Source organism: Eurosta solidaginis, chromosome 4, assembly GCF_040869045.1.
Source record: "Eurosta solidaginis isolate ZX-2024a chromosome 4, ASM4086904v1, whole genome shotgun sequence".
Lineage (NCBI taxonomy): Eukaryota > Metazoa > Arthropoda > Insecta > Diptera > Tephritidae > Eurosta > Eurosta solidaginis.
In genome coordinates this window covers 250,740,613-250,763,401 of record NC_090322.1, presented here as the reverse complement: position 1 = coordinate 250,763,401, position 22,789 = coordinate 250,740,613, and the positions used below count along the sequence as shown (strand labels likewise).

The window sequence follows — 22,789 nt, the reverse complement described above, 5'->3', positions numbered from 1 at the left end:
GCTGACTTTACCAACACCAGAATTATCGACTCCCCAAGGCCTTCGGGGAGTGTCCTTATCGCTACAACAACAACAACAACAACCCCGCTTAGAAAAACTTTGTACTAATTGAAGAAACTAATTTCTAAATTTTGATGTTGCTTTGCCCGGGGCCTGAACCCAGGATATTCGGCGTGATAAGCGGAGTACGCTACCACCACACAACGGCGGCCGCCGATAGTGCGTTTAATTTTTTTAAATATCTTCCTTTTGTGTTGCTAAGCGGGAAGTACCCTTATTGATCTTTTTAAGACATTTTGAAATTTTTAATTTATTTGGGAAAAATTTAAACAACGCGACATCAGGGGGTAGATGCAGTAAGTGTGAGTTTCAAAATATACACTTTTTCTTCATATAATTTCATATAATTTGCAAGAAAAGTGTACATTTCAAAACTCACACTTACTGCATACAGCCCCAGGACGGAAAAGGTGACATTTCTTTCGCCCATACCGTGAAATATGTTCAAAGTCTTTTTGCCGTGAGTGGGATTCAAACCCGTGCTCCTGCGATGATTGAACACATTCAGATAAAGCCATGTTGAAATGCAATAAGTATGGCATATATCCATTAGGCTGGTCCTTATGAATCAAATTACCCATTTTTTCGAGTCTCCCCCCTCAAACAGAAATACCAAGGACAAATATACTACACAAACAGAAACCAAAAAATAAATTTTGATTTTTTGAGTCTCCATAGAGACATCTTATTTTTAACCTCAAAATGTATGTGTGGTATTTTAGACCCTAGAGTGAACTTGGGTAAAAATCGATAACTTGATTTATAAGGACAGTCCTTATACCATGTATGTAATACTCCTATATTGCTAATACAAAATGCTCGCAATGAGTTTTGTGATTGTAAAAAATTTAAATTTAGGTACATTCGATTATTGAATACAAAAACAAAAACATTTAAAAATCAATATATCGGCATTCTGATGTTTGTGAGTGTACCTAGCCTGTAGTAGCAATATAGGAAGGAGTATTGCATATCTGCGTTGTGACGGCTTAGCAGCACAAGTGGGTTTTTTGCGTTTTTCAGGAGAGCATTTTAAAGATTTAAATTATAATCTGAAAAAAGTTTTCGAGGGAATAGAACAAACTTTTTTTGGAATATCTTTGATATTATATGCATCTTATGCTGGCAGGTAACTTACATAAATACTATTAGTTTTCCAAATACGCTTAAAAACGTAATTTATACCTTTTTTCCTAAAAATAATTTGACATAGACGAAAGACGTAAGTAAACTTATGCTATTATTCCGAACTAACAGTCTTACCATCTGTTGACACAATTCAAGTTATTCCGATAAGCCGTAACAATAAATATAATGGCGCATAATCATAGTCAAAATAAAATAGAATTCAAATTTAGTTGCAGCTTTTTGACACAATTTTCTATGAGCTATCTCTCAAAAAAGCTGAAGCTAAATTTAAAACCCATTTTATTTTGACTATGATTATGCGCCAATGTTTTTATACTCAGTTGAGCAGAGCTCACAGAGTATATTAACTTTGATTGGATAACGGTTGGTTGTACAGGTATAAAGGAATCGAGATAGATATAGACTTCCATATATCAAAATCATCAGTATCGAAAAAAAATTCGATTGAGCCATGTCCGTCCGTCCGTCCGTCTGTCCGTTAACACGATAACTTGAGTAAATTTTGAGGTATCTTGATGAAATTTGGTATGTAGGTTCATGGGCACTCATCTCAGATCGCTATTTAAAATGAATGATATCGGACTATAACCACGCCCACTTTTTCGATATCGAAAATTTCGAAAAATCGAAAAAGTGCGATAATTCATTACCAAATACGGATTAAGCGATGAAACTTGGTAAGTAAGTTGAACTTATGACGCAGAATAGAAAAATGGTAAAATTTTGGACAATGGGCGTGGCACCGCCCACTTTTAAAAGAAGGTAATTTAGAAGTTTTACAAGCTGTTATTTGGCAGTCGTTGAAGATATCATGATGAAATTTGGCAGGAACGTTACTCTTATTACTCTATGACTGCTTACTAAAAATTAGCAAAATCTGAGAACGACCACGCCCACTTTTAAAAAAAATTTTTTTTTTAATTCAAATTTTAAAAGAAAAGTTAATATCTTTACAGTATATAAGTAAATTATGCCAACATTCAACTCCAGTAATGATATGGTGCAACAAAATACAAAAATAAAAGAAAATTTCAAAATGGGCGTGGCTCCGCCCTTTTTCATTTAATTTGTCGAGGATACTTTTAATGCCATAAGTCGAACAAAAATTTACCAATCCATGTGAAATTTGGTAGAGGCTTAGATTCTGGGACGATAACTTATTTCTGTGAAAAAGGGCGAAATCGGTTGAAGTCACGCCCAGTTTTTATACACAGTCCGTCTGTTCTTCTGCTCGGCCTTTAACACGATAGCTTGAGCAAAAATCGATATATCTTTACTAAACTCAGTTCACGTACTTATCTGAACTCACTTTGTATTGGTGTAAAAAATGGCCGAAATCCGACTATGACCACGCCCACTTTTTCGATATCGAAAATCACGAAAAATGAAAAAAATGCCATAATTATATACCAAATACGAAAAAAGGGATGAAACATGGTAATTGTATTGGTCTATTGACGCAAAATATAACTTTAGAAAAAAACTTGGTAAAATGGGTGTGACAACTACCATATTAAGTAGAAGAAAATGAAAAAGTTTTGCAGGGCGAAATCAAAAGCCCTTGGAATCTTGGAAGGAATACTGTTCGTGGTATTATATATATAAATAAATTAGCGGTACCCGACAGATGAAGTTCTGGATCACCCTGGTCCACATTTTGGTCGATATCTCGAAAACGCCTTCACATATACAACTAAGGGCCACTCCCTTTTAAAACCCTCATTAATACCTTTAATTTGATACCCATATCGTACAAACACATTCTAGAGTCACCCCTGGTCCACGTTTATGGCGATATCTCGAAAAGGCGTCCACATATAGAACTAAGGCCCACTCCTTTTTAAAATACTCATTAACACCTTTCATTTGATACCCATATCGTACAAAAAAATTTTAGAGTCACCCCTGGCCCACCTTTATGGCGATATCTCGAAAAGGCATCCACCTATGGGACTAAGGCCCACTCCCTTTTAAAATACTCATTAACACCTTTCATTTGATACCCATATCGTACAAACAAATTCTAGAGTCACCCCTGGTCCACCTTTATGGCGATATCTCGAAAAGGCGACCACTTATACAACTACCACCACTCCCTTTTAAAATACTCATTAACACCTTTCGTTTGATACCCATATTGTACAAACATATTCTAGGGTCACCCCTGGTCCACCTTTATGGCGATATCTCGAAACGGCGTCCACCTATGGAACTAAGGATCACTCCCTTTTAAAATACTCATTAACACCTTTCTTTTGATACCCATATTGTACAAACAAATTCTAGGGTCACCCCTGGTCCACCTTTATGGCGATATCTCGAAACGGCGTCCACCTATGGAACTAAGGATTACTCCCTTAACTCATTAACACCTTTCTTTTGATACCCATATTGTACAAACAAATTCTAGAGTCAACCCTGATCCACCTTTATGGCGATATCCCTAAATGGCGTCCACCTATAGAACTATGGCCCACTCCCTCATAAAATACTCTTTAATGCCTTTCATTTGATACACATGTCATACAAACACATTCCAGGGTTTCCCTCGGTTCATTTTCCTACATGGCTATTTTCCCTTATGTTGTCACCATAGCTCTCAACTGAGTATGTAATGTTCGGTTACACCCGAACTTAACCTTCCTTACTTGTTAGTATAAGAATACTGTCTGTGTGACTGTCGTCATATTATTGAACTCAGTTAAGTGCATTTATTTCATTAAATTAACCTTTTGTAAATGTATGTAAATAATGTAATGCGAAAAATAAGAATGAAACATAGGAACTTCAAGCAATTTTATCATAAGAAAATTAGATAGTAGTAAAAAAATAATGCAATGCGAAAGTAAAGAATCTGAAAGGAATTTGAACAATTTGACATAATGATAACATCATATCCTATTGAGAGGTATCGTTCTCAATATTTTCAGTAGATGTAGAGACATCGACAATATTTGGATCAGTATTCCATATATTTCCCCTAGTTCAGATTTTTGTAAAAATTATGGAACATGGGATCGATTAAGTTCAAAATGCTTAACAAGTCTTCCTTTTTCTCTTTAGATATAAGAGTTGTTAAAATTTTATATTGGTCCCCAATTGTTAAAGAACTGACACCACGCTTCGCAACATTAAGTGTCCTTAAAGGCTGTGTATTATCCAGAGAAGTTTAGTATTTTACACAACAAAACCGATTTTGAGTTTAGCAGGGCCACTTCACATCAAAATACGTAAACTTCTCTCCATCTTTATTAACTTTTCTCTAATTCAATTTACTTTTAGCAATTGGGCCAAAATTGTAAAATTTGTTATCAATTTCAATTACTTCATATGTATTCCTGTTACCAACTGGAAGTACAAATTGATACCAATTCTTCTTGTTTCGTTCGATAAGGGCGTGAGCCACATCACACTCCATATGTGTATGCCCTGGCTCAAGGAACTTATGCTCAATCATTTTAATATTATGATTGCTCTCTAAGAAAGCTATGAACATAGATAGAATGAGTTCTTATTTTGGCTGACGCATGAATCGCTGTAGAAAATGATAGAGTCAACATGTTTAACTGCGGACAAGGAATTTAAATGTTGAAAAATACGTGAAGATATTTCGTTAGCACATCGCTGGCCAACTCCTTCAAGCCACATATAGCAAAAGGCTTTATTCGTTTCACAATCATATATGGTAAGATTTTAAGTATTCAATTGCCTCTTATAGTAGCAAATGGAGGTTTTCATTACATTTTCTTTACATTTTTGTGCTTCCCAGCCTGATCTTTTTAAAAATTCTTAGATTTATATGCTCTATCCTAATCTTTGTGATGCATTGCCTGTTTTTCAGTCAGTGTTTTATATTCTGACGTATGCTTATTGATGTGGTCCATTTGGGATTTAAAGTAACCGCATTTACAAGTATCAAGTTTCGGTTGTTTGAATTTTGAGCTCATTGTGTGGAATATTTCTGAATATTTTGATAAGCTAACAGGAGTTTCAACATCTTTGCAGTACAGACTGTACATTTTTGTTAATCGGAATTTAAATATTTTGCACTTGAATCACGCCGACAATAATGGCTTTCGTAGGCAGTAAAACTATTAATATGCTCCTTAATAGTTTCGAGTTGTGGTTCGTTTAGTTAGTTTTTTGGAACTGATTACTACTTTTATCGCTCAATGGAGATTTTGGAGCACACTTTTAAGAGCACATTTTTTTCGGCAACTGTCTAGAGGTATGCACTTACGATCAGCAATCAGTTTTCCTTTTTTTGTCACATATGATCTTCCTAAATTTCTGTTCAGTTTTCTGTATTTTTTCGTACTATTTGCAGATGGTTGATTAAAATTTTGGATATTGCCATAAATATCTTTTTCTGATTCCGTGGTCACACTTGAAAGGATATAGTCTGGATCTTTTATAGAATCGTCGCTGCTAAAGTCTATCTCGAATAACTGTGGAGAGGTAGTATTGATATCGGTTGAGATCGATTTTGCTAAATTATTTTTAACATGTTGAATTTCGCAATTAGCATTACAAGATGTTTCATTCGGTACAAGGGGAGCATAAAACTTATTTTAAAAAAATGTATCGCCTATGGCTGTAGGGATCCTTCTTGGAAGGACCATTGATATAGCTCACGAAATTCTGGACCTTTAATGAGACAAAGATGTGTCATAACGAAAGAAAACCTATTTAATGCAATATGGAAGTTGGATAAACTTTAACCTACCTCTGTCTTCCATTGTTTATTAACTTTAAGTTATGTAAATATGTATTACAATAAAGACACTATTTAACGATTTCTCGAAGCTAGCAGTTGGAATAAAAAAGTAAGTCAAGTTATTTTATTTGACACAAATAAGTCGTCTTGGAAAAATAACATATCTCTTATTATGTTTACAAATAATAGGAAATAAAGCATAGAACAAAGGCATAAGTTAAGTAATGATACGCATTGGAAGGAACATATATTGAATAAAACATTACAAGTATACTTATGTACGTTTTCGAACAACAAACTTATTATGGAATAAAAGCACAAGTTAGATATGCTGTTTTTCCGCACACAAAAGATTAACAACCAACAGCTTCGCTTGCTGAATTCCAATTGGACACATGAACACAAGTGAAGCGAGAATCACCTGATATTAGAGAACTGTGATGTGTTGTTATTCCCTATGCAAACTGCAATAAATTTGACTTGAGCTGTTTGCCTTTTCTTAATATCTCGTTAACTATTGGAGTGATCTTCACAAAATTTTGACATAATATGAATTCGAATAAGGAGAATTCAAACATGATAATAGCTTAATTTGACCAAAAATGTGGACTTGTGCTGTTAAGCCTTGTGACCACAGATATATGCCTTATACCCATATTTAAAAATGTAAAATATTACCAACATAAATTTGTATATTTTTTTTTTTACCTTGAAATCCATGACAAAAATGATTGCATTAAAAGCATTGTAAGATTAAGAATACTGGCTGTTGATAAAGTTCTCCAGCCGTTCTCAGCGTCAGTTGAATCAAGCTCCTAACCAAAAAATTCAATAAATACTTTATTAGTTATAAATTATTTTAGTAAGCTACTTTTGCACTCACTTTCAACAATATCCATACACAAATTCCCGCGCCACCAATTATAGACGTCACCAGAAAATGAGCGAAGGCGCGCGAACAAAAAATCCAAATACGCCACCAAACTGTAAATGTTTCCTTGGGCACAGCCCTTTCATTAAGTACGGCTTTAAGTTCGGCAAATATTGCAATATGCTTTAATTCAGCCGATTTTCTATTTGAGATACCAAAATCCCATGCACAAAAAGTTCTGGCTGCCAACATACCTCGCGCACTACCAGCAGCTTGTATGAAGCTAATGCGATATACGCGAGCCATTCTAGTTAAAGAAAGATAGAAGAGATACATATAAAAGATGCGAGTAATTTTTCATATTGTAACGAATTTAGGGAAATTCTGATTATTTGCAACGTTCTACTAACGTTCGAATCGCTAAACTGTTGAATAAATAACTCCAATATTCAATAATGCAAAATGGTCTTTATTAGACGGCTTTGAGAGTACTTCACAATAACACTTATACTTCACAACCAATAGCGCGCTTAAATCAAAACTGATTACTGACTACTCAGCTTGAGCTGATTTTATACTTGCGGTTTCCTCGTTCACCCATTTCTCCTAAAGTCTAGCAATTTCGCGAACTTCATGCTTGGTTACCAGCCATGTACATGTATATTTGTAGTTTGTAGCCATATGCGTGTGTATATGTGAGCACCATTTCGGCCGCTGACTACATGCGCTTGTGAGTATCTCTCCGTCGCCTTGTATGTAGGTGCGTAGTGATGTTAGTATCACTTAGTGATGCTAATATTCATCACAATATCATTATTGTTGATATTGCTTATGAAAACTGTGGGTCCAACTGGGAACAGTTGCTTTTTAATAATCTTTAGGTCTCAATCAAGTGAGAATTGCCATGGTCGGAGCTGAAGGTTAAGACCAGTTTCGTAATAAAACATTATAGGTCGACAAGAAGTTACGGGTTTCTTATGATAACAAACCCTTAAGTATATACAAGGGTTGTCGTTGTTATTGTTGTAACCGCTAAAATACTCCCTTAGGATAAGGGGAGTGTTGCAGATTGTTTTACGGCACCTTCTCTTGATAGGTCAAATGCCTCGGGAACGTCTTTTTTTCAATCCTAGAAGTTTGGGTCTGTGGATTTTTAGACATGCCACGGAAATATTTTAAGTCCCTTAACCCGCAGAGAGTATATACAGTGGTAACATGACGACAGGTATAATGAACCCATGCGCTCAGCAAATGATTGTGAGAAACAGAAAATATTTTGCTTAGGTTGAAGTTATGCTGCCTCTTTAAAGATGATATTCAAAAGAAATCAAAAAGACGTAGTTGCGGTTTGAGTGTTAGCATCAATCATTAATCTGGAGAACCAAATTCTCAACGTGCTAAGAGGAGTTCATCCTGCGTAGCTTTCTGGTGAACAGTTGAATGTTTAGCCTTTACTTTTGCAGATGCAAGTGTTATATTTAGTGGGTATTGATCTTTAGACTTCCAAAAGGGGGCTAGAATGAAAAATCACAATGCACAAGCAATACTTCGGATCTTCTAGGTACATCTTTTAAAGCATTTCTGCTCTGATGAAGCTCAGGTGTATGTACCTATTCAAAATAAATTTCAAATCTAGCGCGTTGAGACAGTTACTGTAGCCGTTATATATGGCGTGGTCTGACCCATGCACTGGAGAGAGCGAGAACTCCAGCGGGTTAGGTGGTCAGAATATATAGGTATGCCTGTCGTAAGAGGCGACTAAAATACCAGATTCAAGGGGCTGTGTAGCGCAACTCTTCAGGTTGCCAGCGCAATATACAGCTTCTCCAAACGCAATTGGCAACCTGACCTTTTCGCGGCGAATCCTGTTACACTAACAGACGAGGCTCTGGCGAGGGAGGGGGGGATGGCCTGAAGGTTTAATGTGGCCATATAAATCGTTCCCGAGATGGTCGGGCTAGCACCTTAATGATGCTGTGTAGAGGGCCATCACATCGATAACACTCCCCAAAGCCTTCAGGGAGCAACCTTATCGCTACAACAACAACAGAACCGAGTTTCTTACAGCATTCAGAGCGAAGTTGTTACTATTGAACGAGTCTCTCGGCGCAGAATTGGTTTTTTTTCTACAATGAATACTGCGCATTGCCAATACTTACTTGGTGGAAATTACAATAAAAATAAGCAAGTAAAGCACAAGCATCGTCATAAAGTAAGCATGTGGTAAGCTGTATGTATTAAGGTTCGGATGTAGACGAAACGTTACATTGCTGTAGCCACTATAAAACATTAACGAATTTTGTAGCCAACCCTGAAATGAATTAATTAAAGCTTTTAAAATGAATGTATACACTAACTATGCACTCACCTCCCCTGTTAGCAGATTCACTATAAATCCACGAGCACTTTTGGCCTGACTCGACTTTTGTTGAACTACTAATGTAGTATTGTTGTGCCCCTGCACCTCAGGTGCAACTATATTGTAGAGTAGTTGTGGAAATATAATGAATAGGGAAATACAGGTCAACAGCAATATATTTAACATGAGTAGCCAACGTAAGAATTTGAAGAAGGAGCTGATATTGCAGCCAAATTGACCTTCAATCGATTTCAGCTCATCATACCAAATTTCCAAACTTTGACATACAGTATTAAAGAGTTTACAACTTTTCAGCAAAATACTTATGATCGCATTGGCGACAATGTGACACCAGCTGCAACGTTGCTTATCGCTGGCCTGTTGCTCAATGGTGATGGCTAGTTTTTGTTTAAGTAAACGTTTCATATAAAGCGGTTGCGGTAAAGCACGAAGTGTTTCCCTGTATGTGAGAGAGTTCGAGTTGTATTACAAGCGAAATATTATTATTATTATTATTTATTAACTAATTAAATTAATTAATTGGCTAACACAGAATTAGCATTAGCTGCCAGGGCTATCAGCTCTATTTAATAATGTTTAGGTGAAGTTTATTATAAAACTAGAAATTATAATTAATCTAGGATAAATTGAATTGTTTTGTTTAGATACGGGATCCGATGTGGTTGATGAAATTGTTTATTTTTTGTATGTTCTCCTTAGTAGGTATCTTGAGGAGATCAATCCAATTGGTGTTGAAGTATTGGTTCCTGGTTGTTTCCAGAGCAGGCCAGTGTGAAAATATATGTTGTAGAGAGAGGTTGTCTCCACATAGTTGGCATGATGGCGGAGGTTCGCCTTTCAAGAGGTGTTCGTGTGTTACAGCTGTGTGACCCAGTCGTAAACGTGAAAAGTTTTGTATTTGCTTTTTCCATAGGCCAGATGGGTATTGGGGGGCTGCGAAGTCTCTATGGACAAGCGTGTAGTGGTGGTGATTATAAATAAGCCAGTCATGTTTCGATTTTGAACGGAGTTGGTGTCTTCTTGGCGCTTGCATGTCTCTCTTGGGAACCAGCATCAACACTAGCAACAACATCAGCACTGAAATCCAGCGAAGAATCAATCTTGCCAATAAATGCTACTTTGGACTAGGTAGACAATTGAAAAGTAAAGTCCTCTCTCGGCGGACGAAAATCATACTCTACAAGTACCATGGACCATGACAACAGCAGATGAAGCGCCTTTGGGAAAGATTTATGGACTCTACGCGCTGGCGATGGCGAGTACCGAAGAAGATTTAATGATGAGCTGTACGAGCTATACGCAGACATCAACATAGTCTAGCGAATTAAAACGCAGCGGCTGCGCTGGCTCCGGCCAAGAGAGTGTTTCTATCGGAACCCGCCTATGGAAGCAGAGGTAGAGGGCGGCCCCCACTCCGTTGGAAGGACCAGGTGGAAAACAATTTAAACTCCCTTGGTGTGACCAATTGGCGCCGGTTGGCGGAGCGAAGGAGCGACTGGCGCGCCTTGTTGGACGGCCATAACCGGTTAGACGGTTAAGCGCCAATTAAGTAAGTAAGTAATGTCTTTCTTATTTAAAGTATAGTCCAAAGTGACAGGTGCGGTGGCTGCTGATCTAGCCGCATTATCGGCCATTTCGTTCCCATGAATCCCTGTGTGACCTGGTATCCATAGCAAACGTATAGTCGATTCGTTCCCAATTAGTAAGTCTCGGATATGATTGACTGTGTTGGAGTTGGATGAGGGATTCTGAGCCGCTTTAAGGACAGATTTACTATCGGTGCATATAAGTGTCTTGTGATTATTTAGTAATGCCATCATTATTGCACATCGAATCGCAGCGGATTTTGCAGTGAAGACTTATGCGGGGCGGGTAATGTTTGTAATCTGAGGAGGGTGCCAGTTGTGTCAACCACAGAATAGCTGGCTGGGCCGTTATCGGTTTTAGAGCCATCCGTATAGCAAATGGTCCAATTGTTAGCTTCATAATGCATTTTACGCTCTTGGAAGATGGATGCGTATACATTGTTGTTGTTGTAGCGTATACGTCTTTTGGGGTGTTACTCTTTGTATACCTGGCGATGGTGAGGTCGCATGAGGTATTCTTGATCTCCCATGGGGGATTTTGAGGCTTGAAATTGACCAATGTATGTGGGAGTTCCATGCATTATATCGCTCATTTACTTCAATAGTGTCATAACTCAAAAAACACGACTTTTGAGTTATTAACATATAAACGTACCTAATATCATGATCTATGTTGTATAAAAAAATCTTTGTGATCGGGTAAAAATTTACCACGTTCTATAAAAATGAAAATATGCCTTTATATGCGCAACATATGGCAGTTAAAATCTTTGAATGGCTTTCCTGGAAAATTGTGTTTTTTGAGTTATGACACTATTGAAGTAAATGAGCGATATATATATTTATTTATTATTGTCTACCGAATAGTTCTAACAGACTCATTAATTAAAAAGTATAAAGCGACTAGTCTTAAAGCTACTTATCTCTAAACTGAAATTCAAATTTTTAGCATATGTATTGCATATTCGAACGCACCTTGTGAGTGGCTCATTGAAACCATAATTGGTTGCATGAAAAATTACATCGAATAAACGAGTTGTCCTTAAATTAAGACTTGATGAGTGAACATGTATTAAATTAGAAATGAGTTCACAGTTGATTCTATAATCCATCACATTATACACAAAAATAATAGAAAAATAAGCCCTTCTCTCTTCCAAACTTTGTAGACTAGCAACTTGCGTCTGCCAATATAGTTTGGAAGCCCATCAGGCCATGACAGAGAACGCAAATTCTAGTGAACACCCTTTGCGCCTTTTCAATTATAGAAGTAAGATTTTGATAGTAAGGGTTCCAAATTATACAACAATAGTCCAAATGACTACGCACTAAATATATATACAGCGCTTTGAGAGTAAGTGGGTCAACAAAATCCACAGTGTTTCTGCGTATAAAACCAATCATAGAAAAAGACTTCGACACCACATAGTCTAGATGGTTGGAAAAGGTCAAGATAGAGTCGAAAATAACCCCTAGATCCTTAATAGTATCTTTACGGCACAATTTTTGTCCATTTAGATGACGCAACATTTACTAACATTTAGATGGAGATGATTTAATATACACCAATTAGAGAGATTATTGAGATCAGACTGAAGACTAGAACAGTCAATTGTATTTTGAATTTTTAGGAATAATTTAACATCATCCGCAAATATATTACAATCCGCAGTTGAAAATTGATCAGGAAGGTCATTAATAAATAGTAAAAAGAGGAGAGGTCCAACCCCAGCGGGTTAGGGGATCAGAATATACCCGCGGTAGGTATGCCTGTCATAAGAGACGACTAAAATACCAGATTCAAGGGGCTGTGTAGCGCAACCTTTCAGGTTGCCAGCGCAATATATAGCTTCTCCAAACCCAATTGTCAACCTCACCCATCCGCGGCGAATCCTGTTTCACTAACAGACGAGGCTCTGGTGACCCCAAGCTCCTCATGGAACTTGGGGGTAGGGAGGGAGGGAATGGCCTGAAGGTATAATGTGGCCACATAAATCGTTCCCGAGATGGTCGGGCTAGCACCTTAATGGTGCTATGGTACCGGAGCGTACCGGATTTGTATCCGGCAAAGGACCATCACATCGATAACACTCCCCAAAGCCTTCGGGGAGCATACGTATCGCTACAACAACAACAACAGGAGAGGCCCAAGATGTGTACCTTGGGGGATACCTGACCAAGCATGTATGTAAGTTTGAGATCTAGCGGATTCCATTTGGACGAAAAGTTTTCGTCCCATAAGAAAACTTGAGAAAAAATCTAGAAGGTTTCCGTTAATACCGAATGCTTTGAGTTTTTCCAAGAGAATGGAGTGGTCTACCTTGTCGAATGCCTTAGAAAATTCAGTGTAAACTACATCTAACTGTGCTTGGCTCTCAAAGGCGTTAACTATTTTCTTTGTAATTAAGACCAGATTTGAGCAAGTTGATCTCAAGGGTACAAATCCGTGTTGATGTATAGAGCTATATGATTGAACGTGATCGTATAGTTTAGCTTTGACCACGTGATCGAAGATTTTTTTATATTACACCGTACAGCAATCGAATAAATAATAAACCAAAGCAACTTTTTTCTGAAGAAATGCTCGCTGAAGATATTACCGATATTTGAAATTATTATCAGCTTTAGGGAAGAACTGTTCCCCCAATGCGAAACGACATTTAATTACGAAAGCGACACAGCATTTAGAAACTATTTCGATGGGAATAAAAGTAACTACAGCGATAAGAAAAAAGTGCCGAAGAAGATATTTTTGGGTCGCGAAAGTAAATAATTCGACAGGCTATTTTAGGAAGTTGAAATTGGCAAAGAAGATTCATAACGATGTCAGTAAATCCTTAGAAAAAAGTGGACTGAGACCTAAAAACCCATTTCTGGGGCGAAGAGAGAAACCGTCGCCAATGTTTTGCAAAAGCTGGGTTAACAGTAGAGAAGAGTAATTGAATTTGCTCACGTGTCCAATATTTACAAAAAACCTTATTTGGGCCATGCACCATATCTTCAGGAAAAAAAAACCTTTAATTGAAAAAAGAGTTTTAAAAAACTATTGAAATAAAGGGAAATTCGGAACGTTACAGTTATTCCGTTAGTGTTTTTTTGTTTGTGAAATAATTTATGTCACCTTGGTAAACACAAAGCGTATCGAACATGGGCCGAAACTGTTATTCCTTTTATAATATAATTCCATGCAAAACTGTTAATTTTGGACTTTTGATACATTTGGATCAAGATAAAAATTATTTTCGGATTTTTATTTTTTGAGTCCGATAACAATGAATTTTTTTAATTCGGAAAAGTCGTTTCTTTGTTATCAAGCGGGACTTTTATTTTGGCCTTAAAAAATAAGTCTGGATTTAACTTTTATTTCCGGACTTTTATTTTCAAAAGTCCGAGTTTAACTAGTTCTATCGGACTAAAATAATAACAATACAGATTTTACTTTTATATATGCACTTTTATGGAAAAAGTTCGAAAAATAAAAAGGATGCATGATTCGACATGATATTGCTATAGGGATACCTGGGAACTCAAACACATCACCTAGAACAAATTTTTGACCAGGACTTTTTCGACTCCAAAAAAAATAATTATTATTTTCCGTCCCTGGTATCGAATTAGTTACATCTGGCGAAAGACGATAAATTTATCAGAAAATTGCTGGCAGCGCTGAACTTGGTGATATCTGATTGGAAAGAAGAGCTAAACAACAAAAAAGTAGTGGTTTCAGTTTTCCTTGACCTCAAAAGAGCTTTTGAAACGGTGGATAGAGAGATATTAATAAAAAAAATGCAGCGGATTGGCATAACTGATGTTGAACTTAAATGGTTCCGCAACTATTTGAAGCAGAGAAAGCAGAAAACAGTTATAAATGCTGTGACGTCGGATGAATTAGAGGTACCCATAGGGTTACTTCAATGCTCAGTATTGGCACCTATATTATTTCTTATATACATAAATGACATAGTAAATGCTATCGAAGGTTGTGAAATTAGAATTTTTGCGGATGATGCATTAATTATGATAAGTGAAAATAATATTAATACTGCACTTGCCAAAATGCAACATGAACTAAATAACTTGTATAAATGGTTGTGTGGTAATAGACTGAAACTTAACATAAATAAAACTAAATATAATAACAAGGACGAATATCAATGAGGATGATACAGCCGAGCTAAAAATAAATGATGAAGTCATACAAAGAGTTAACAGTATAAAATACTTAGGAATAATAATTGATAATAAACTCAAATTTGAAGATCATATAAATTATACAATTAAAAAAGTTGCTAATAAAATAGGAGTGATGCAGAGAACAACTAAATTCATTCAAAAAAGTACAAAATAATCTTATATAAATCAGTTATAGAACCGCACTTCGTGTACTGCCCGTCCATTCTATTCATAATATCGGATAAAGAAGTAGACAAGCTCCAAAAGCTTCAAAATAGATGCATGAGATTTATTCTTCAGAAACCTAGAGATACACGAACGGCTGACATGTTGAAGACTTTAGACTGGTTAAGTGTGAAACAAAAGATTTTTTTCCACTCCATGAAATTTATATTTAATATCAAACATGGAAATGTACCTGAGTATTTAAATAAAAATATAGCATTAGTTGAGCAAACTCACAACATAAATACGAGGAGCAAACATAATTTCAAATTGCGGTTTTTTAGAACTGAAATTGATCAACAGAACATTTTCTACAAGGATCTGAAAAGTTACAATGATCTGCCTATGGATATAAAAAGTTGCAACCAAATAACAGTATTTAAAACAAAATTATATGAATATTGTAAAACCTTAGCTATAAGATAAAAAGCTGTAATATTTTCTAATTTACGAATTAGGCCTCTGGCCGTAATAAATAAATAATCTAATCTAATCTAATTTCCCTGTTGTTCGAAGTTGCCCTCCAAAATAAAGATATTGGCTTTTGAAGATAGAAATTAAAAAAGTAAAAATGTAGGCGTGGTCTATCTTCTTTGCTTATTTTAATTGTGTAATTTTTTTTTTTACTTTTCAAGCTTATATAAGGTTTTACAGAAAAAATGCAGGATTATAGATTACACGTCCAAACAAAAAAGTGAACTGATCTGGTAATGCGACTTAGGTACTACCATGCGTTTTAATGCGTTGAAACCGAATCCGCTTTTGAAGTTGCACCAACAGTCCGTAGTCCGGTTCTAACCTCAAAAAAATCACTTGCGATTGAATGTTTTTTGAGTTAGGGCCCAACCAAGCCTTAGACCAATTCTGATTCCGTGTTCGGATTGAGCGCGTCAAAATGCATGCGAACACTTCTGGCCCCTTACATACCTGTCATATGTATAAACTTGTAAGATAAGTATACAGTCTACATTTTTATATAGAGAGCGTTTTTGAAATGTTTTCTGAGATAGGGAATCTTGGAAACTGCTGCGGAGGTTAGGGTGATATTCCACTCAACTGTTGAAGTGTGAGATGTCTGGATGTCCAGATTTTTTGACTATCTGCATTCTGATACTCTGGAAGGATCTCCTAGCTATATTTTCTTTGTACAATAGGGTACCCTCCGGTCCCGGGTAAAGGTCATTTTTAATATTTTTTTTGATGTGTTATAACTTTTAACTTCGATTAACGGTTTCAAGTCATTGAGTCATATATATGGGGGAGTATCTTTGAATCGCTATAAATTTTCGTTCATTTGACCCATACAAACTCATATACATCGATTGAGCTCCAAGAAATCTTGAGAGTGCCGCGTTCCATTGAGACACAGTAAGGATTTATTTCGTGTAGTATCGGAACGAGTATTCCAGGGACCTCTTTGGGTTAACTATAACTGTTTCGAGATCATTACGGAGCACTTTTATGTTGTTGCTGCTGTTGTTGTAGCGATAAGGTTGCTCCCCGAAGGCTTTGGGGAGTGTTATAGATATGTTGTTGTTGTTGTTGTAGCGATTAGGTTACTCCCCTAAAGCTTTGGGGAGTGTTATCGATGTGATGGTCCTTTGTCGGATACAGATCCGACACGCTCCGGTAACACAGCACCATTAAGGTGCTGGCCCGACCATCTCGGGAACGATTTATATGGCCACATTAAACCTTCAGGCCATCCCTCCCTCCCCACCCCCAAGTTCCATGAGGAGCTTGGGGTCGCCAGAGCCTCGTCTGTTAGTGAAACGGGATTCGCCGCTCGAAGGTGAGGTTGACAATTGGGTTGGAGAAGCTATATATTGCGCTACACAACCCCTTGAATCCCGTGTTATAGATATGATGGTCCTTTGCCGGATACAGATCCGGTACGCTCCGGTAACACAGCACCATTAAGGTGCTAGCCCGACCATCTCGGGAACGATTTATATGGCCACAGTAAACCTTCAGGCCATCCCTTCCTCCCCACCCCCAAGTTCCATGAGGAGCTTGGGGTCGCCAGAGCCTCGTCTGTTAGTGAAACAGGAATCGCCGCGGATAGGTGAAGTTGACAATTGCGTTTGGAGAAGCTGTATATTGCGCTGGCAACCTGAAGGGTGGCGCTACACAGCCCCTTGAATATGGTATTTTAGTCGCCTCTTACGACAGGCATACCTACCGCGGATATATTCTGACCCCTTAACCCGCTGGGGGAGGAGCACTTTTATGATCGGGTATTATTGGATTTCGTAATTATTTTGTGACTACTGAAATGAATTCCTGGTTATTCCGGGATTGCTTTTAATAATATTTTGGGACTACTTGTAGCTCACTCGGAGACCATTCATTATTTTGGCTCTATTCATTCATTACTTTTTTAAGAAGGTATCAGTACAACAAGATCTAAAATCCTATTTTCATAATCCTATTTTATTAAATGTATGAATAACGAACTGTGCCTGTTTTCCACGCGAGTAATGAAACGTTTCATTCTTGAGTGGCAGTTTGAAAACGTGCTAGTTTTCGTTGGTTGCGACAGTCAGTCAATATGCTATTTTATCAACATATCTTGTCGCCGCCGTGGTGTGATGGTAGCGTGCTCCGCCTACCACACCGAATGCCCTGGGTTCACACCCCGGGCAAAGCAACATCAAAATTTTAAAAATAAGGTTTTTCATTTAGAAGACGATTTGTCTAACCGAGTCGCCCCTCGGCAGTGTTTGGCAAGCACTCCGAGTGTATTTCTGCCATGAAAAGCTTCTTAGTGAAACCTCATCTGCCTTGCAGATGCCGTTCTAAGTCGGCATAGAACTAGTAGGTCCCGTTCCGCCAATTTGTAGGAGAAATTAAAAAGGAACACGACGCAAATTGGAAGAGAAGCTCGGCCTTAAATCTCTTCGGAGGTAATCGCGCCTTACATTTACTTATTTTTTAACATCTTGGTCACTTACAGTCTATGCTGATGACTTAGCGCTGTATCTTGCATTAGTCCATCATGCTGTTCAATTTCTTGAGCCAACAGCTCAACTTCATTTTCAGCATCTGCTCCGCTAGTTGGCAGCAATTTTCCATCAACATCGACAAATTTACGTGAAGGCATACGATAGATTGTTCTTTCGCGTAAGCTACTATGCTTATCTCGATCGAAGCGTGCCAAATTTAATGACCAGCGGCGTACCTACAGACAGATTAGCAGAGTGTGCGTATGAGTATTACTCATCTAATGACATACTTTAAATCCTTTTAACATCTTTGCATGACTTACCATATTTGTTGGTGTTGCTGCACGACTAAAATTATTAATTAGCACTGCGAATGGCGATGTGGCACGCTTGGTGCGCAGACCATCGAAATTTCTTATCAATTCAATGGATTCATCACCGCAGTGCTCCTCTGTACCATCACGACTGCCGCCACAATCACTTTGCTTATTTCGAACGTCATCAATTGGACTCACTGTGAAGGTGGCACTTGCGATAATCTTTAGTCTTTGGCCATTACCCATTTTGCTAAGATTTGGGATGCTTTCTGGTTGTTCGTAGAGTTCACTTCGCGATGACGTCGTCGATGTTGTAATCACCTCAATCCGATCGAAATCTTCATTGTTCTCGCATACAAACATCCGATTTTCTTGACCGCTGCGTGACATTTGATTTATTTGTTATTCTTAATGAGGATGATACATAATTTAACACAAAATCTATTAAACTTAAAAATTAATACAAAGGAAATGCAATAATTTTCTAACGCATCGTTTTGGTCGTCGAAAGGCGAGAGGGAATTGGAAAATCAGCTGAGCTGGTTTGTTGTGATCATGGCTATGTGTAAATATTTATATGATATATTTTGCAAAACCCAGTAGGAACAGTTATTTCAAAGTGCTCGAAATGAAAAATTACTTCGGCGGGGCTTGTTGATATTAAAAGCATCTGGTGGGTTTTGAGGAAGACGGCGGTAGCACCTGGGCCGGAAAGCGAAAAGGCGTTCTGTTGTTATATGATGGCGTTGTTAGGCGTCCAAGGTAAGAAACGCGGCAAATATAGTTGTGGGCTGAAGTAAAGAATTCTCCAATCCAGGGTCCAGTAGTAACCCAAAGAAACCCTTCACTATAATAAAGCAAACTTTATGTGTTACGGCTCTTTTACATGTCGAATTTGACGATTGTAGGGTCTATATTTATGTATTGTTTTTTTTATTTAGGTTAATACTTTAACATGTTTCTTACTTATAATATTTTAATTTCTTTTTTTTTTTAATATTATTATTTATTTATTTTAAATGTTTATACAACAAAATTTATTTTTTTTAATAACATTTTCTTTTTTTTTTTTTGATTAATTCAAAAATTTTCATTAAAAAAAGGTAACTTAATTATTTTTAAAAAAAATTGAAGTATTATTATTGAATAGCTCCTTCATCAGAACATTTTAACTTTTGCTTACTTCTAAGTTTGGAATTGAAACTGTCAAGCGTTTAATTAAATACTTGTTATAACCTTTTCCTACTATCAGCCTAATGACTGTGCTGACCGCCTAATATCATACAATCAATATTATATTTCGATAACTTTCCTAGAAATAAGTTTTTGTTATTGTTAATCTTGTTACGCAATAAATATATTAGTATAACGAGCAAACCGATTCCGTTCTTGTCCTTTCATCGGAGTGGTAGTGCAGTGCAGTGCAAGCCTCGGCTCAACCAAATAATTTTGGGCTTGAATTCGTTGAGCCGAAATCTAAAATGGACCTAAGGGTGGCACCTGCACTCCATTCTGATGAATTGGCGGAGTTGGGATGTGCAATGCTTCCCTAAACTAGAGTTAGGGAAAGCTTCTGCACTCCCAACAGGAAGTATTCGAATGACGTGACGCAACATAACGGCAAAATAAAATTAAAAAAGAAGTGAAAAAATAACGGAACAAGTTTAAATAAGCATAACGGAACAAAAGACACATGGCAACACGCCACATGTTGGAAAAAATACACAAACAATAAAATAGAAAAAATTCTCATAATTAAAAGTGAACTAACGGAACATAAGTGAACATAAACAAATAAATACATACATACATACATAAAAAAAAAAAAAAAATAAATACATACATACATACATAACGGAATGAAAAACACATGGCTACGCCAAGTATAGAAATAAAATAGAGAAAAATCTCGTAATTGGTGATGGCGCTTTAATTCATTGAATGGGCCAAATAATTAGATTTATAATCGACCTCCCTAGACACGGTACGGGAGTAACTTAAACCCAAACAAAAAAAAAAAAAAATGAGCAAATCGCGTGCTTATTTTTACTCCAGTATAAAATATAAAAATACTAGGGTGACTCATGATAGCATATAAACTTATAAGGTGTAAAATTATATCCATTTACACACGCGGTTATATGAACGCACCTAGTAATACTCTTGATAAACTTGATTGTTTTTCAGCTGTATTATTTCCAAAAAAAATTTTTTTGATTGTTATACACATTAAAAAATACCAAGATTAAGTGGAAAATCAAAACTAAAACGCCTTTACTTGCTGATGTTGGATATTTTTGATGAAAATGCCGTCTGTAATGTCTGCAAGGTTGCATTCCTTTGAGTTTACCGCGTTTACACAATGAAATGTGCGCGTAAATTTATACAAATTGTGTAAATGATTTTTCATACAAAATTTGACAGCTATTAGGAATCCGAAAGCGGAAGTTAACTTTTTTTACCCGTTTAGAAGTTATCCGCGAAAAACAGGTTTGTGTGATACATATTGTTCCCGCACGTTTACAAACTTTTAAGCGCACACATCACTTTACTTTTTATATTTAGTATATTAACATAATCTAACTTGCACGAATTAACGAAAAAATTATGTTAAATTTCACTAATTTACTTATAAAATATCAAAACAAATATTGCAACAAATTTCTGTCGAAATGAAAACACATGAAAGTGAACAGTGTTGCCAGCTCAGCAACGCTGGTGATTACTTTTTTTGTTCTCTGTTAGGATTAATACACCCGGACTTGGCATGCCGTAGCCCAGGGTTATTTTTTATAAGCGCGGCCGAAGGCCGCCTATGCAGAAAGGTGTTCTACGCAGAATTACTGTCCTTGGCCACCAAAAAAAGAGCTTTTTCAAATTTTTAGCAAATAAAGACTAGAAAAGTTAAAGATATGTATGTATTTTTCAATTTTTTAATTTTTGAAATCAATCCACTAGTTTCGGAGATATTTTGATTTGAAAAATTCATAATTTCGCCTTTGGACATGGAATTACCCCCAAACCTTTCATATGCACCAAAAAAGAAATATACCGTTGGAATCAGCATAAAAATCTCGTATAAAGTCCGATTTTTTATTTATTTTTTTTTTTGACAAATGTATGTATTCTGCTCTTGTTCCAAAATGAAAATTCCAAATATTTGCCAGCATCTCTTTATTTCGATAAATTGAAGAAGTATTCTCTTCTATTTTAATATATTAAATTGCAACATATTCAGTAAATTACAAAAACAATGTAATTGTATGTTTATTTAAATTTATGTTGAGCCGCCACCGCCTTGTATTAATCCTAACAGAGAACAACAAAAGTAATCACCAGCGTTGCTGAGCTGGCAACACTGTTACCTTTCATGTTTTCATTTCGACAGAAATTTGTTGCAATATTTGTTTTGATATTTTATAATTAAATTAATGAAATTTAACATAATTTTTTCGTTAATTCGTGCAAGTTAGATTATGTTAATAGAATTATTTTAAGCACAACGTTAACCCAAAACACCAGAAGTGGAGAACGCATATTTGCGAAAACTACTATAGTATTATCATTAGTTAGTTATTAATTAAAAGATATATTACATTTTGCACAAACAAAAATCTCTAAAAATCAGTTACACGTCCTTTACGTTCCCAGTCGCCATAGCGTGTGGGCTCTGGGCCAGCCGGTCCACCAATTTCACCAGTGTGCGGATTTGTTGCATTCGGCCATGGTTTCAGTGGTTCCTTTTCTTGGAATGGATGTTGTGAGAATTCGTCCAACTTTCCCAGTGGCGTTTTAGCACGTAATTTCTTCTCAAATTGCTTTGTGCGCTCACTTTTCTCCTTGGGTTTATTGGCATCATTGCAGACGCATGGCGATGTTGAAAAGGCTACGCAATTGGCCTGCAAGTCCCCTCCTGAGCCTTGCTTCATTACTGAATGACATAATCTACCAGTATATTTACTTATATTTAATATTTTACTCATTATTCGATTTTAGTTTGCTAAATAGTAAAAAAATTATTTTAACGTTTTCTACTCTCAATTCGCAAAACAACAGCTGTTATTTGTTTTGTTTAGTGATGGAACGATATTTCGCTATTGGTGATTGCATCGCCGCTATTGACAAATCGCTAATAGCTATAGCTATTGCAATCCAAATATATCAGTGATTGGCGATTTTCCTTCAATCGATTCTTTTGAATGACAATCACCTCTGGCAGAATATCGCCAATAGCGATTGGCGATTTTCCTTCAGCATGAAATTCTAATACTACCCTGCAAAAATTGTTGGATTACGTGTTCCATTTTCTTCATGTTGGAGTACTCTAAAGCGGCAATTACCCACCGACGTGTGCCGTACGTACGGA

The 22,789-nt window shown here is 36.6% G+C and overlaps 2 protein-coding genes across 2 annotated transcripts in view; both read right to left on the bottom strand.

Annotated features, from left to right (window-relative positions):
- The window catches only part of LOC137251288 (transmembrane channel-like protein 7), a 28,054-nt gene extending 6,709 nt beyond the window's left edge, over positions 1-21,345 (bottom strand). Inside the window, exons 1-7 of the mRNA XM_067785613.1 lie at positions 21,053-21,345; positions 18,430-20,847; positions 18,116-18,342; positions 9,166-9,616; positions 8,957-9,108; positions 6,810-7,104; positions 6,635-6,741 (exon numbers count right to left, since the gene is read on the bottom strand). Of these exons, the coding sequence (XP_067641714.1) occupies positions 6,635-6,741; positions 6,810-7,104; positions 8,957-9,108; positions 9,166-9,616; positions 18,116-18,342; positions 18,430-18,813 (1,616 nt within the window). The 5' untranslated portion in view covers positions 18,814-20,847; positions 21,053-21,345. The remainder of the gene's footprint in view (positions 1-6,634; positions 6,742-6,809; positions 7,105-8,956; positions 9,109-9,165; positions 9,617-18,115; positions 18,343-18,429; positions 20,848-21,052) is intronic.
- A 138-nt stretch (positions 21,346-21,483) lies between these two features.
- Sirup (Starvation-upregulated protein) lies at positions 21,484-22,516 on the bottom strand. Its single transcript, XM_067785628.1, has one exon. It carries the CDS (start codon positions 22,404-22,406, stop codon positions 22,041-22,043), a length of 366 nt encoding a protein of 121 aa, XP_067641729.1. The 5' UTR covers positions 22,407-22,516; the 3' UTR covers positions 21,484-22,040.
- Positions 22,517-22,789: the final 273 nt, after the last annotated feature.